This window comes from Entelurus aequoreus, linkage group LG13 (assembly GCF_033978785.1).
Source record: "Entelurus aequoreus isolate RoL-2023_Sb linkage group LG13, RoL_Eaeq_v1.1, whole genome shotgun sequence".
Lineage (NCBI taxonomy): Eukaryota > Metazoa > Chordata > Actinopteri > Syngnathiformes > Syngnathidae > Entelurus > Entelurus aequoreus.
In genome coordinates this window covers 24,452,289-24,467,788 of record NC_084743.1, presented here as the reverse complement: position 1 = coordinate 24,467,788, position 15,500 = coordinate 24,452,289, and the positions used below count along the sequence as shown (strand labels likewise).

Sequence of the window (15,500 nt, the reverse complement as noted above, 5' to 3'; positions counted from 1 at the left end):
AAGTACCTCGGAGTCTTGTTCACGAGTGAAGGAAGAGTGGATCGTGAGATCGACAGGCGGATCGGTGCGCCGTCTTCAGTAATGCGGACGCTGTATAGATCCATTGTGGTGACGAAGGAGCAGAGCCGGAAGGCAAAGCTCTCAATTTACCGGTCGATCTACGTTCCCATCCTCACCTATGGTCATTAAGTATGGTTTATGATCGAAAGGGCAAGATAACGGGTACAGGCGGCCGAAATTAGTTTCCTCCGCCGGGTGGCAGGTCTCTCCCTTAGAGATAGGGTGAGAAGCTCTGTCATCCGGGAGGAGCTCAAAGTAAAGCCGCTGCTCCTCCACATCGAGAGGAGCCAGATGAGGTGGTTCGGGCATCTGGTCAGGATGCCACTAGGGAGGTGTTTAGGGCACGTCCAACGGGAAGGGCCACGGGAAGACACGAAAATGGGAAGACTATGTCTCCCGGCTGGCCTGGGAGGAGCTGGACGAAGTGGCTGGGGAGAGGGAAGTCTGGGCTTCCCTGCTTAGGCTGCTGCCCCCGCGACCCAACCTCGGATTAGCGGAAGAAGATGGATGGATGGATAGATGCTTCTTTAATTTTGGACCTCCAGAATCAGCATTTACGTCAACAAGGTGAAATTACGTATGAAAACCTTTGACAAATTGACTTCATGCCTGTCCCGGCCCATTAGGACGTTTCAAAGTGTAAAATAAAATCCGCCTTGAAGACGGACTATTTTATTTTGAAAATAAATCTGATAATGTATTTTGTGTATGTGCATGACATTTTCCTGTCCAACACAAGCAGACTTTAGTTGATTTGATACACCATGTTGCTGCAATCGGCAAAAATAGAAGCTATGTGTATATATATAGCGCTTGGACCTGGAAGGCAGGCATTGGAAACTGACACACTGACTTAAAAAAAAAACAGAAATCAAGGGTTATAGTTAGGTGCAGCTATACATGAAAACTTCTTTTTTCCTTATAAAAGTTAGTAGTTGTGGCTTTTATACCGAATTTACAGTCCGGAAAATACAAGCAAATACAATATGACATTTTGTATATATAACTGTGGAGAAGCGATTGCACATGTGCACACTTATGTCAGTGTGGGACCAATAACCTAATCAATGTTGACCAACCATATCTTAATCACATGCGTATGCATGTTAGACTACCCAAGCACAAGTGTGAAACATCAAAGAACACAAATTAAATACAAGACACTAAAAGAGCACAGAACTGACGCAACCAGCAACCACTTCATCATGTTTTTACCTACGGTAATTTTCAAAGACTTTTTGAACCTGCAGTGCAAACACATAATTTTCCCAATAATAATTATATATAATAATAAAGTCTATCCTCTCCTAAGAAACCAGAGGAGTTATGATGCTAATTTGAAGATAATGATCAGTGAATCATCTGATACAATATAATATTTCAAACAAACTCTCACTGAACTAATATTGAAAACATGATTCAAAACTATTTTGGCTTAAAAACATTTTTACTTGTATGTTGATTGTTTTGTGGTTGACTTGATGTAAATGTATTTCAAATCTTCATGGACAGTTACAATGTTGTTTCCATTAGGATAAGTTGGCAATGTGAGGGGAAAAAACATGATGTCCTGTTCTTTTACCAGTGAAATGCTCCCTTTCTTCTATGGCATTTTATTGGCCTCTATTGTTTACAAGCTCGCTTCTGTCAAGCTCAAACAATGCCCTTCGCTAAAGCTGTATCTCCTCAAGGGACTTATTGAGCAGCCACAATCACACCAACTGGAAGGCTGAAAAAATGAATTTGCAAGAGCAATGGTTCTCAAACTTTGTTCAACGAGTACCACCTCAAAAAACACCTGGCTCTCTACGTACCACCATAATGGCCAACATTAAAATACAGTAGCGTAGTAGGCCTGATCATTCATTAAAACAAGGCAGAAATTGTATTTAACAAGTGTATTTAACATTTTTGGCCACTGTAAGATTACACACAGTTTGAACAGTAACACTGTGTTTTAGTATATGAAAGTAAAACACTACTTTAATTGATTCTTTGGCATACCACTAGATAAAGCCTATGTACCACAGTTTGAGAATCACTGTGCTCATGGAACTACTTAATTTTTACAAGTCCAATAGCCTTGCATTCTAAGGCCATGTCTACACTAAGTTGTTTAACCCCTTAAACGAATAATTATTTAGCCTCAGCCCCGTTTCAGCCACACTAAACCAGCGTTTAAGGTCCCCCTCCTCGGACGAATTTTTACACGGGTAAGTCAGCCATGTAATTATTGAATCTCCGGCACTTAGCTTTGTATGGACTCATTGATAGTTTACAAACAGAGTTCGGAGAGGAAGTGACGCCAGAAAGACCACGCCCACACAGGAAGTGACATCAGAAAGAACGCGCTACAGCCAGCTTCATAATAAAGTGGTTTCATAACTCAGAGGTAACCACTGCAAATATGAAGGCGAGTCATCTTGACATGCCGTGTTTCTCCTTCTTCTACATGTACAGACGCTTGTGGAAATCACACATGAATACCTTAAAAGAAAGCGATTGCAGCTATTTCGGATACAACACTTCTCAGAAGGCAAGAGAACTTTCGAATGTCCGGCCGGGTCAGCTGCGTTTCTACTTAGCGAAAAATGTTGTCCATTTGTCGAAGGAGAGACAACGAGAATGCGAGCTCCCATGGATGTGATAAAAAAGGAAGCGTGCGCTTTGTATTACCTGGCTGTCGAGGAAAACGGTGAATGCATTTGGACTGGCAAAGCAGACTGTATCAGTTATTGTCCGCCATGTATGTCGCGGACTCGACGTCTAGGTCCAGAGTATATAAAGTCACCAAAAACTAATGGACAATGAAGGTGAAGGCAAAAGAGTGAGGAGTGTCCTGACCAGATATCTAGATCCCTAGTTTGATTGATGTAAAATGTTATTTATCACATTGATTACCTGTCTAATAAAGATTTCATGAATTTATGATGTCTCAGGTGAGATTCACTACAAAAAGGCCCCACTGCACACTGGATTCCAGTTAATTGAAATACCACAACACTGGATATTGTTCAGATAAGTTAAATTTAAGAACTTGCACACAAAGCAACACTGGAGATGACTGACGTGTGCATTTTCCGTGCATGCGTACTAGGTCGTGTTGTGCCGGCGGACGGGGGTCTTAAACGGTGGCATTGTTGTGTGTAGACAAGGATAAGGTTAGGTGTGATTTACCCTGGATAACCTTATCCGGCTTAGTGTAAACGGGGCCTTAGGGTGTACATACACTGGTGCTGTACACCATGCTTGGACACACTCCCCACTTCCAGTTTGTCATGTTTGGCCAATGTGAATGCTTTGACGCACGCTCGAGTTCAAGTTCAGATACTAAATTATCAAAACTAAAATCCCAAATTCATGTGTAAAAACGAATTTGTAGCATTAAATTAATTTCATAGCTATTCCACAATAAAAATGATCGGCTCAAACAACTCAAAATAACCCACAAAGTCAGGGAACTGTGTGGAACTGATGGTGAGAAAAACTAAACTTGTGTGAGCGTAGGCCAGCGGGAGCCAGGAGATGAAGATGGAATCGCAACTAAGTCGAGCATAGTACGAATGACCTCGTGTTAGTACACCCTACGATAAATCTTGAGTAAACACCTAGCCAGAGGTGGAGAAATATCTAATAACTGTAAAAAGCACACAGGCAGCCACACCGCCTCTCCACATCTAATGGACCCCAGGTGGGGAAGTTTGGGAGCAGATGATGTGGAACGTGTCTTATGCCTGACAGAGTAGTCTTTGGAGAGGCTGAATCAAGCTGTCACTGTCCCATTAACCAGGTGTAGGATTAAGAAATGTTTCCCCTGGCAGATGTCCCCACTCACATAACAGGCATAAGGCCCTCATGGCAGGAAGTACAAAAGCAGAAGTGGCCATAACGTTTGTGGATTGATCACATAGCCACTTGCGACTACAGTTCATAGGGCGGGAGACTGAATGCGCGTCTCGACAGGTCAACATAGCCCAGACACAGAGACAAAAAGACAAAGGTGAGCGTTTGGTTATTGGCAGTGTAAAGCACACTGCAACATGGCAAGCAAGTTATGATCGAATCAGTTCATTGATTTTGATGTATGACATGGTTTTCACAGAATATTTCATTAAAAAATTCACACGGAAAAGCACAACGCGAATCAATGCACTTCTGTATCTACAAGTTATTAGAAATCTCTGAAGTCAAACATGACAGACTTCAGCCTTGGTGCAGCTCCCCTACGCTCCCGACCAAGGAAGACACATGAAGGATTAACATACATCGGTTAAATGAATCTGTGGCTAAGAGCTGATGTAAGCATGTGTAATAACCTGCATCCAACAACACTGCAGCTCTGCCTAACTTTTGGCCATGACATGATAGTCATCAACGTTTTATGTAGTCACTTGCTAAGATGGTGGTGGATCTTTACTAAGAAAGATGACTGGTCATAGAGAGTGGACGGTTATAATTTTTCCGATTAGCTGGATTGTTATGTTTATTGTACAAAATCTGAACCGTTCACTGAAATACCTTCAGAAATAGGCAACTAACATAAAAAATACTTGGGATTTCACACTTGATGCTTGGACAAGCACCCCAGAGAATGTTTATACATGCAATAAAAAGTCATTTTAAATAGTTACGTACCCTTTAAAATGTGTGCTTGTCTGCACTGTACATCTCACTTTTGACACTGGGTAGTGATGCTCCAACAAGGTTTGACGTTTGACTTGATAATTTTAGCATTACCAAATTGCTTGATCTGCATTCTAAACAATAATGATGACAACACACATCTTGGTATTTAAAGGGGCTTTTTTATGAATAAATTATGAAACACTACTGTAAACCTTTCTACACCTAAAATACTAGCAGAACCTCAAATTTATAACAGACTGATGAATAAAAAAACATTGAATTACAGTAGCAAATAATGTGAATCGCAAACATCTGCTCTGTAGTATCACTCTTAAGACATACATATAATCTTAAAGTATAAAACTCTTATAAAAGGATTAACTATATTATAGGCTTCGACCAGTTTGCTCTTGTTTTATGTAATGATGAACTGCTGCTGGGCAGCACGGTGGAAGAGGGGTTAGTGCATCTGCCTCACAATACGAAGGTCCTAGGTTCGATCCTGGGCTCGGGTTCTTTCTGTGTGGAGTTTGCATGTCCTCCCCGTGACTGCGTGGGTTCCCTCCGGGTACTCCGGCTTCCTCCCACCTCCAAAGACATGCACCTGGGGATAGGTTGATTGGCAACACTAAATTGGCCCTAGTGTGTGAATGTGAGTGTGAATGTTGTCTGTCTGTCTGTGTTGGCCCTGTGATGAGGTTGCGACTTGTCCAGGGTGTACCCCGCCTACCGACCGATTGTAGCTGAGATAGGCTCCAGCGCCCCCCGCAACCCCAAAGGGAATAAGCAGGGCCAACTCCGGGCCTGGCTCCAGAGAGGGGGCCCGGTGGCCCGCGTCCGGGCGAGGGAAATCTGAGTCCATGTTGTTGTAGTTCCATAGAAGTCTTCGAGCTGCTCTTTGTCTAAACCCTCACCTAGGACCTGTTTGTTTTGGGAGACCCTACCAGGGTGCCCGAAAGCCCCCGGACAACATAGCTCCTAGGATCATTGGGACACGCAAACTCCTCTACCACGGTAAGGTGGCAGCTCAGAGAGGAGAATAAACATTAAAGAAACATACACTGATCTGTGAGAGGTTAAAAGGATTAAATGTCTTTCGAAGTATAGGTTGTGTCAAATTTTGAGCCGATGGCACAGGGGTTAGTGTATGTGCCTCACAATACGAAGGTCCTGAGTAGTCCCGAGTTCATTCCTGGGCTCGGGTTCTTTCTGTGTGGAGTTTGCATGTTCTCCCCGTGACTGCGTGGGTTCCCTCCGGGTACTCCGGCTTCCTCCCACCTCCAAAGACATGCACCTGGGGATAGGTTGATTGGCAACACTAAATTGGCCCTAGTGTGTGAATGTGAGTGTGAATGTTGTCTGTCTGTCTGTGTTGGCCCTGTGATGAGGTGGCGACTTGTCCAGGGTGTACCCCGCCTACTGCCCGATTGTAGCTGAGATAGGCTCCAGCGCCCCCGAAGGGAATAAGCGGTGGAAAATGGATGGATGGATGGATGAACTGCTGCTTAGCATGCCTTTCTGATCCTCAATAAAAACATTTTCTCATGCTCGACCACTTACGAATTATTAAAATCTTTCAACTATTTGCCTGTCATCTACAGCTGAAAGCTGAGATATAGGTGTGTTTTTAACATGGTTCCAACAGCAGAAAAAACGTTGGACTCCAATCAATTGTGCTGAACAAGCATTTATCTTCACCTGGCACTACTGCAGCATACAGTCCAATAACATTTTAAAAGTGACAGGTGCCTACTCTACCGTATTTTCCAGACTATAAGCCGCGACTTTTTGAGCTTTGAAAGCTGCGGTTTACACAAAGGCGGAGCTAATCAATGGATTTTTCTTTGCGAATAGCCAAAATGTTTTGTATACAGCAAACTTACATAGTAGAAACACCAGGAGACTAAAGAGATGTGTCATTGTTAGTACTTTGGCGCCATCTTTGGGACGAGTCCGCTCACTGCAGGTTGAAAGTCTACAGAAGTTTAGGTGCCGTTCCGTTTACTTTCTACTCATATGGTTTCTTCATTCATCACTTCAGGCAACACTTATAAGTTTGACAATGTAACTAAAACAATTCATACTTTCACATGTTTGATACTAGGTTTCATGCATATTTGTACGGGCTATCGTAATGTAATTAAGCTGGTGTCATTAGCGTTAGCTAATATGCTAACACGTTTACAAGTGTGGGTTAGTATTATTAACTTACAATGGCATTCTTTTTGTATTGTCACCATGGAGTTATTGAGTTTGTTCTGATTGGAAAGCTAACTTCTGCAGCTAGTGGGTCCACAAATTGACTTCTCTGTTTTGTTTGATCAGCTGTTTTACTGCCGTGTTACAGGCACCGTTTGGAAACTATTAAGGTATGTAAATAAACATTTACAAAATCTTTCTGCACACATATCTCATTTCACAACGTATATGTCTGTGGCTTCAAGTCCGGTGCGGCTGATATATGTCTACCGGTGCACTCTACAGTCCGGAAAATACGATAAATCAAAACAATTAAATGTTTCATCTTAAAGTAGACATACAATAAATACTGAAAACATCTGCAGGGTGTAAATTACTTATATGTATTGTTGGCTCCCTGATGGACTGGACTATTACATTATCTATTCATGTAACAACTCAATTACTGTACCCAGTTGTCATTCATTGCGGCCCCTTCGGAAGGTTTATTCTTTTTCCCAGTTCAGGTCTTTTAAGTTTTTTCATTGCCCGGATGTGAGTTCAATTGCTCTTTGAGGCAATTGTGATTAACTCAGTATTTTAATGCATTTGCATAATCACTATGGCGCTTACAGAGAGATTAGCAACCATTAAGGATTTTTTTTTTTTTAAATGTAACCTTAAATGCAAAAGTTTAGCTTTTTGTCAGAGTATTATGATCCTTTGAGAGCAGCAGACTACATCAATGTCAGAAAAGTAAAACTGGACGCTTGTTGATAAATAAATAAAAATCCGTAACAAACCTCACTTTCTCATTTTGGTGTTACCACAATTTTACTCAGCCTTAGAAAAGCGAAAAGACTACATTTGACTGCTGTCTTATTTGCTGCAGGAGGTAAAACTAACACTGAAAGGTAAATGAATATAAATATCAGCCTGACAGTACAACAAGTCTAAACTCAATGAAACTCATCTACATTTCTATCTCCGTACCAATGTGCATCTTTCATGTACACTATGTGTAAATGAGAATTTTTGATTTTTGCAACGAGGTGTGATGGGGTGGTGTTTGACGATGGCAAAGGAAAAGAGGAAACCCAGTGGTCTGTTTCCTCTCTCCAATTATGACTTTCCTGTGAGCCATAGCTCAGAAAGATGGCGCTGGGTGTCACTTATGTGCTCCTAATTGGTACAGCAGAAAACAGGGCACTTTGGGACCAGAGAGAAAACAACTGCAAATGTTCTGAGATCCCCCACAGATTCCAGCAGGAGGTAAATGGAAGGTACCTCCACGGCATGTGGTAATGCCTATGGATAAATCTTGGCATGCCAGAGTCTACCACCTCTGGTTTTCCACTAATGAGGAACTATTTATGCCTTTATGACTTGTTCATGCCATCTTCCATGTTACCATTTCCATTTTATGACTGCTTTTGGTGGTGGCACAGTGCTTTCTTGGGCACATTTGATACAGGTACTATACACAAAGAAGAGAAAAAGGGTTTTAATCATTAAAAGGTAGGTGCACTGCGATGTCTGTGTTCTTTCAAACCCACAGTATTAATGTATATACTTGTGTATATTGTGACAGAAATATTTTACATCAATAAAACTGGTTCTGATCATTTAGAGTTTGACAACAGCAAATAGCCAATCTCCACTTTTTTTTAAATTTGCCCATCATTCACAATCCCTATGTAAGACAAGAACACGTCTTCTTTTTTTATACATTCTAAATCGTAAAAATAAACGCCAGCAAAACAAAAATCAGCTAACAGTGGAGTCAATGAGAGGTACTCTATACCGCCCATAAAGCCCTCTAAATAACCATCCAAAAACCTTCAAACAATACCCCATTTACATATCGTCACCTCAATATTAACTAAATATTAACAAAATATTATTATTATAAGCTACAATAACATGTTCATGTTATTCATGTTCCAACACGCCAGAGTCTGTTCACCTTGTAGACCTGCTGCGGATACGAGTACGGCCTGGCGCGAGATTTACACCTTCTCCACCAGAATCTATAAATACACATTTTACATATATACACACACACACACACACACACACACACACACACACACACACACACACACACACACACACACACACACACACACACACACACATACATATATATCCATCCATCCTCTACCGCCTATTTCCTTCGGGGTCGCGGGGGGTGCTGGAGCCTATCTCAGCTACAATCGTGTGTATATATATATATATATATATATATATATATATATATATATATATATATATATATATATATATATATATATATATATATATATATATACACACACATAAACACACACACACTGTATGTGTATGATTGAGCGCACACACACACACAATATACATATACTCATACATTCACATGTATAGTTCCTTCAACATAATTCATGAAGCATTAGCCCGTCTCTCTCTTTTGAGAACATAAAGTACATAGAACAGAAACGATCCACCATGTTCCTTTATCTATCAACATTCAGCAATATTTTGTCAATTAATAACATTTTTTAATTCTTGATTCCTTCACTGTTAGGTTAACAGACTGCAGTGTGAAGCCATGAATTAATCTCTAGTTGCTAAAACCTTCACACATCTTATACCTGGGTATTATGCAAACTGAGACAACGCTGGATTCTCTCATACCCTTGCAGACCTGCCAACCTTGAAGAAATTCCTCACTACTTTAATTTTTTTTGTTAGCCTAAAGCAGAGTTAACCTAATTGTAATGCTACGTCATAAACAGGATGTGTTTGATTTGTCACAGTGAGATGAACACGGACATGTCTACTTTAGTCCAGAAAGCCCAAACTCCTCAGACTTGCTTATTTGTACATTTTAGGGCACTATGTTCTTTAAATCTTCTTGTGTCACATCTTACTTTGTATTTTACTCACTTGTGCTTGAGTAAAAAAAATATACTGACGTTACATAACTAAAACTGTAAAAATGTATTCTTTGTACTACACACTCTCTAGAAGGTCGCAATTTTTTGATCGCGTAAATCCAGCAAACCAGGAGTAAAGACTACTTGAAGGTTGAGTTGTCACAATACCTGAATTCCATTGGTCGATACCAATACCTGTGAATTTTCTTGACTTCTAATATGTATTTGATACCACAGTAATCATTTGAAAACTGAACCCATATACATTTATTACTGTATTGAAAACTGTTTCAAACCGTCAAGTATTTAAGATGACTTAAACATAATTATCTCAAATGACAGAGTGTCTCTAAGCTCTGTCTTCTTAACATTTATGGTGATAAAGATTGGGTAGCATGGTTGTAGAGATTTGTTGCACGCCTTGCACAGATGCGGTAAAGCACACTCCCGGGGCTTGTGGTGGCGGATCTCCGCTCTCACTTACACAGTGAATACACCACCATCTCTTTCACTTTCATTGCGTACCTCTATTCGCTACCTCACTAAATGGCAACACAGATTCTTTCTGCTACAATTTAATCCTCTGGTAAACCGTATGCGTATGAGGTGCATTGTGAGGCAGAGTTATGACGCATACCACCATAGTTCCATTATTTGTTTATGTGCAAGGCTGAACTGGAAGTGCCAAATACACATTGGTGGCAGGCTGCCAAGAATGAATATATGGGAAACACTAACTCATTTTTTAACACGGCAGGCTTCTGCTGCTCAGTGATGAGAAGCTGAGAAGTGACGCTGCTCACCAAGGAAAAGTGTTACTGATACTGAAAAAAGCAGGTATCAATGTATTTTTTATGTGTTCAACGTATCAACTTGGTATCCATGTATTGGTTTTGTTTTGTCAACCCTACTTAAGGCTATACAAATACAATAGGTTTTATATTTTCATCAAAATTACTGAATTACAGACCCTCACTTGGAATTAAAGTGCTCATTTAACAGGATTGCAGTCCGTAACAAAAAAATAAGTTTTTTTGATTCATTGAATGTTGATTCATGTTTTAATTGTATCGTATCGTTTGTGCTAATATTCTTGCAAACATATAAATAAATACTTAACACACTTTAGTGCAGGGGTGTCCAATCTTTTTGACTGGGGGGCCGAATTGGTCTAAAAGAATTGGGCCGGAGGCCAAAAGCCGACTGCATGCAAAGTAACTGTGTAAAGTGTGTGTGCGTGTTCACATGTTATAATGGATAAATAATTAATAATTATTATAATTGAATATTAAGAGTATGTGAAAGTTCAACTCCTACCTTGTTTACTTCCGTGACAACCTCTTTAAAGCTTTGTACTCAATCAGAAATACCCAGCAGCTAAAAGTCAAACATGGATAAGTGTGGAGTGTTTTGTATTTTCCCCATCATGCCTTGCAATTGATTTAAATTGGTGTAATTTCTATTTTTTATGGTGATGGCACATTTTTTTAAAAATAATATCAACACAATTCAGTGAGCAGGTTGTGCTATGTGTGACCATGTGTGTTGACTTGTTGTGCTGGTTGAGGGTTTTTTCTTCTGCACCTCAACTACGAAAGCTTGTTTAGGTTGGGTCATATAGGTATATTCAGCGCTTAACATGTCAAAGAAGTACACATCATGGTCACTGACCTGAGTTTCTCACATTGATCAACAAGATGGTGACAATTTACCACTTGTTAGACCAATGGTCATTTAAATTAAATTTGAAAACACCCTGCATGGCCAGGTTGCTTATTGAAACTGATCTTGTGCTGTCATCTTGCAAGCCAAATTGAAGCTTTGGACACCCCTGCGGAGCATTTTGCTAGCAAAGGCTAGTGCACAAATGTCCATTCAGGCCAAACTATGGAAAATAGTAATTTTACCTACAAAAAAGTAAATGAAAGGATTACCTACCAGCACTTGTAAGTGGTAAACAAAATGTGCTGAAGGAAACTTCTTCTTCAGTTGGTCTTTCAAATATAATTTCTTAAACCTATGCTGATTTTCAAATTATGCTCTGGTGAGTTTTCATCAGTGCTCAGTATTGCAGAAAATTAGAAAAAAAGATTATTCCCATCCAAAGGAAGACAACTTTTCAAATGTATAGACAATGAAAAGTGATTGAACAAAGTCATGAGAACACCTTTAGGAATCATAATTGAATTTCCTATTTCTTTTCCAAGTATCACACTGACAGACATTAGGGTTAGGATTTGTTATAATAGGGCTTGTTGCGCTATGTCTGGTTTAATGACAAAATCATAACCGTGAGTTTTGGATAAAAGGACCAGATAAAGAATGTTTTTGACAACCACTCAAGACCAAATTCTTATCACCTGTTACTTACTAAAACACAAATAAACTAAATCATCATTTGAACTGTAAGCATGTACTGTATGTAACTACGTGGCTATCTTTGATTTTTAATGACCGAATAAAAAAATGCAATTGTGACAGTGAGTTAAAGGTGTTAGACTGTGTCAGGGCCTTGATATGAATATGACAAGATCACAAAGCTGTATCACATGTTTCTTTGTTTGAGACCTTGAATACTTTATGTCACTCTAGTTACTAAGTAACTGGGCTGCTAAATTTGAGACATTTTTTTCTTGAGGCAAATATAAAACCAATGTGAGATGGGGGAAGGCTAAATGTAGAAAAAATAACATTGCAATACACTCCAAGCAATATCAAATGACAAAAAACTATTGTCAAGAGAATAGAGTATACTTGTTAGCTCAACTTGATAGAGCCAAGTAGAAACCTCAACCCCCTTAAGTGTTAAGAGGTGACATGTTGACTCCAACTTGCCTTTCTATTCAGAATAAGGGAACAAGTACTCACTATGAAATAGTGTTTATCTTTGTTGCTACTTTCAGTTTGAGCTTTAGTGAATTATTTAAAAAAAATTTTTACTGACATCTAGCTCAATTGAGTTGAGTCAATTTGGTACTTGGCTTCTTACCAGAGCTGACATTCTCCAAAGCTTTCTGCTCCACGTCCATCTGGTGATAATGGCGAATGCACACACGGCTGTCTATTTGGTACAGCAGGGCAGGACACAGATAGGCAAACTGGTTTGGCGAGATGAGCGAATCAGGACTCAGCCCATAGTAGTTGAGGAGCTGAGTCAGGTTTAAACACTGTAAGCAGACATCACATCTTCATTTTAAATAAGGTTTATACCAGTCCAGCATATTGATCATTAATTAGAAATCAGATTTGATGAGTAGCTCATTATTCATAATTACATAACAGTATTTAAAATACTTAGGGAGTTAAAAGAGTCCCTACCTCCTCATGATGGTGAGACAAGCCACTTGCATGTCCAGGCAAAACAGGGCTCGGAACTATAGGGGTGTCAGGTCCTCCTGGTGCTTCTCTTTTAGCTTTGTGAGAATGGCTGTGACCATGATCATGACTGTGTTTGTGGTCATGATTATTAGACTGTGATGTGGAAGTTGAAATGGTTTTGTTTTGACCCCTTTGTCCTCTGACCCTTCCTGGCTTTCTTGGCTTCTTGGGCTTGGTGTCTATAGGGGCAGGAGAAGACTGCAGCTCTTGATTGACATGAGTCAAGTCAAGCTGGGAAGAGAGCTGTTCTTGGTTGGTGGGAACAATATCTGTGTTGTTTTTTGTTTGCACAGGATCAGGTTTGTCACTCAAATGTTCATCAGAATGTTCGTTGTTCTCTTCCTTGGGATGATCATGATTATGTTGTGCATCATGTGGGTGATTGTGGTTATGATTATGATCGTGATTATGTTTGCGGGAGTGTTCTTTTGATACACCAGGTGTGATAGCAGTAGTGGTCTGGTGGCTGCACTCTGTGGGATCTTGTTCTGTGCGTGGATGGCGGGAGTTGGGTTTGTGATGTGGATGGTCATGGCCGTGACCTTCAGTGTGTGAGTGAGATCCCTCTTGCACATCAAGAATGTCTAAGTGAGCTACATGGTCATGACCAAGCTCATCATGTTCCAGACCAACCACTTTCACTTCACCCAGACCCAAACTAATAAGGAGACTCTGAAATCCGTGGAAATCTAGCTTGTTCTTCTGCCCATAACGCCTGAACAACTGCTGGATATAGAAGTTCTGTTCCTCCTCTAAAGATGCCCCTTCAGGACTTCCAGACTCTGCAGTTGGATTAGATTTTCTCACATACGGAGCCTCGGAAATCTGCAGATCATTGTGGGTGTGGTTGATATGGCGATGACCGTGGTGCTGATGATGCCCTTCTTCATGGCAGTGGCTGGACTGATGGTAGATGAAGGTGAGCACACATAGGAAACAAAATCTTGTGTGTATCTGGACTCGCATTGTCCCCAACATCAGATTCCCTGTCAAGACAGTACATACTGATATGTTAATATAAAATATCATTCAAATCACAGAGTCATTGTTAAAATCTAATTATTTTAAATGCAAAATATTGCTTTATATCATTCTCCATATCATTGGGATCACATCCTGAGCCTATACCAGCTGACTTGGGGTGAGAAGCAGGGTCCACCCTTCATTAATCTACAGAAGGGTACATCTAGTCAACCAGTTACATTAACGTCTATGGTAAATTTAGAGTCTCCAATCAAACAAACATGCAGGTTTTGGGGGATGGAAGCCAGAGTACATGCAAACTCCACGCAGAAACCCTCGATCTCTTGACGGCAAGGCCAACAGGCACACCACCAGTACACCAGGTGGCCAATACCTTTTAGAACGCTTGCAAGTTCGTAATACCAATAGTACAGTTTATAGCAGACCTATTTGTATATCATACCTTAACAGTGTTACTAAAGTAACTGATGTGTGCCTTGATTTTTTTAATCCTTTATATTTTACGTTTTTGTCCTACCTCTCCATCTTCTCACCCACTTCTGTAGTTTTTCAAGTTCCCGCCCATGACATGGCCAATATGCATCGATTAAATTAACTTTAATTTAATTCAATGGGCGACACTGTTCCGCATTACAGTGTATCCCCAGGTACCACTGTATTAGTATACTATTACTACAGCATTATTAGTATGCTGAAAAATAACGAGCTAACCTATCACACAGAATAAAATGTTCCAACCACAACATGACTACCTTGCTCTAAAAATCAAATGACTAATAAAGCTATATATACATATAAGTAAAGCCTTTTGGAACACGCCATACCCTTGAGAAAACTGTGCTACAAATTGCTTGTTCTCCCCATTCCAAAAAGCCCGAAGCAGCAATTTCATTGCAGTCAAATGATCCTCATAAGATCCTCTGTGAAGCCTGAGGGTGGTCGATGCAAGAATGCTGGGAGCGCGGATGAGAGCATGCTAAATCTGAGGGCAGATGAGATATACTGCTGGCACACAGCAAAGATGAGACGTCAAAAAAATTAAAAAAATAAAGCCACTGGCCTTGTTAGCAAAGTTTAGACTGAATTTACTGCAAGTGTGCCAAAAGGAAATGGGATTTTGTTCAGATCACAGATACCAGGACAAGCACACAGTTGTCAAAGCAACAAAAGCACTGAGGAAGCAACACCTTAAAAAATAGGAGCACAGCACAATTATATATTTTTTTTGGGGTAGCTAGCTATACATGGAAACCTGATTACACACGCACTTCATTTTAGTTCTTGTTGTCCTGGTGAACAATATATTCTAATTATTGTTATCCCAAATACTAACCACTAATATTGGTTTTATATTTTAAATGT

The 15,500-nt window shown here is 40.2% G+C and overlaps 1 protein-coding gene across 1 annotated transcript in view; it reads right to left on the bottom strand.

The window, feature by feature from the left end:
* Nucleotides 1-15,500, bottom strand: part of slc39a10 (solute carrier family 39 member 10) — a 71,993-nt gene that overhangs the window by 22,064 nt on the left and 34,429 nt on the right. The window contains exons 4-5 of the mRNA XM_062067605.1: nt 13,095-14,140; nt 12,766-12,943 (exon numbers count right to left, since the gene is read on the bottom strand). Of these exons, the coding sequence (XP_061923589.1) occupies nt 12,766-12,943; nt 13,095-14,132 (1,216 nt within the window). The 5' untranslated portion in view covers nt 14,133-14,140. The remainder of the gene's footprint in view (nt 1-12,765; nt 12,944-13,094; nt 14,141-15,500) is intronic.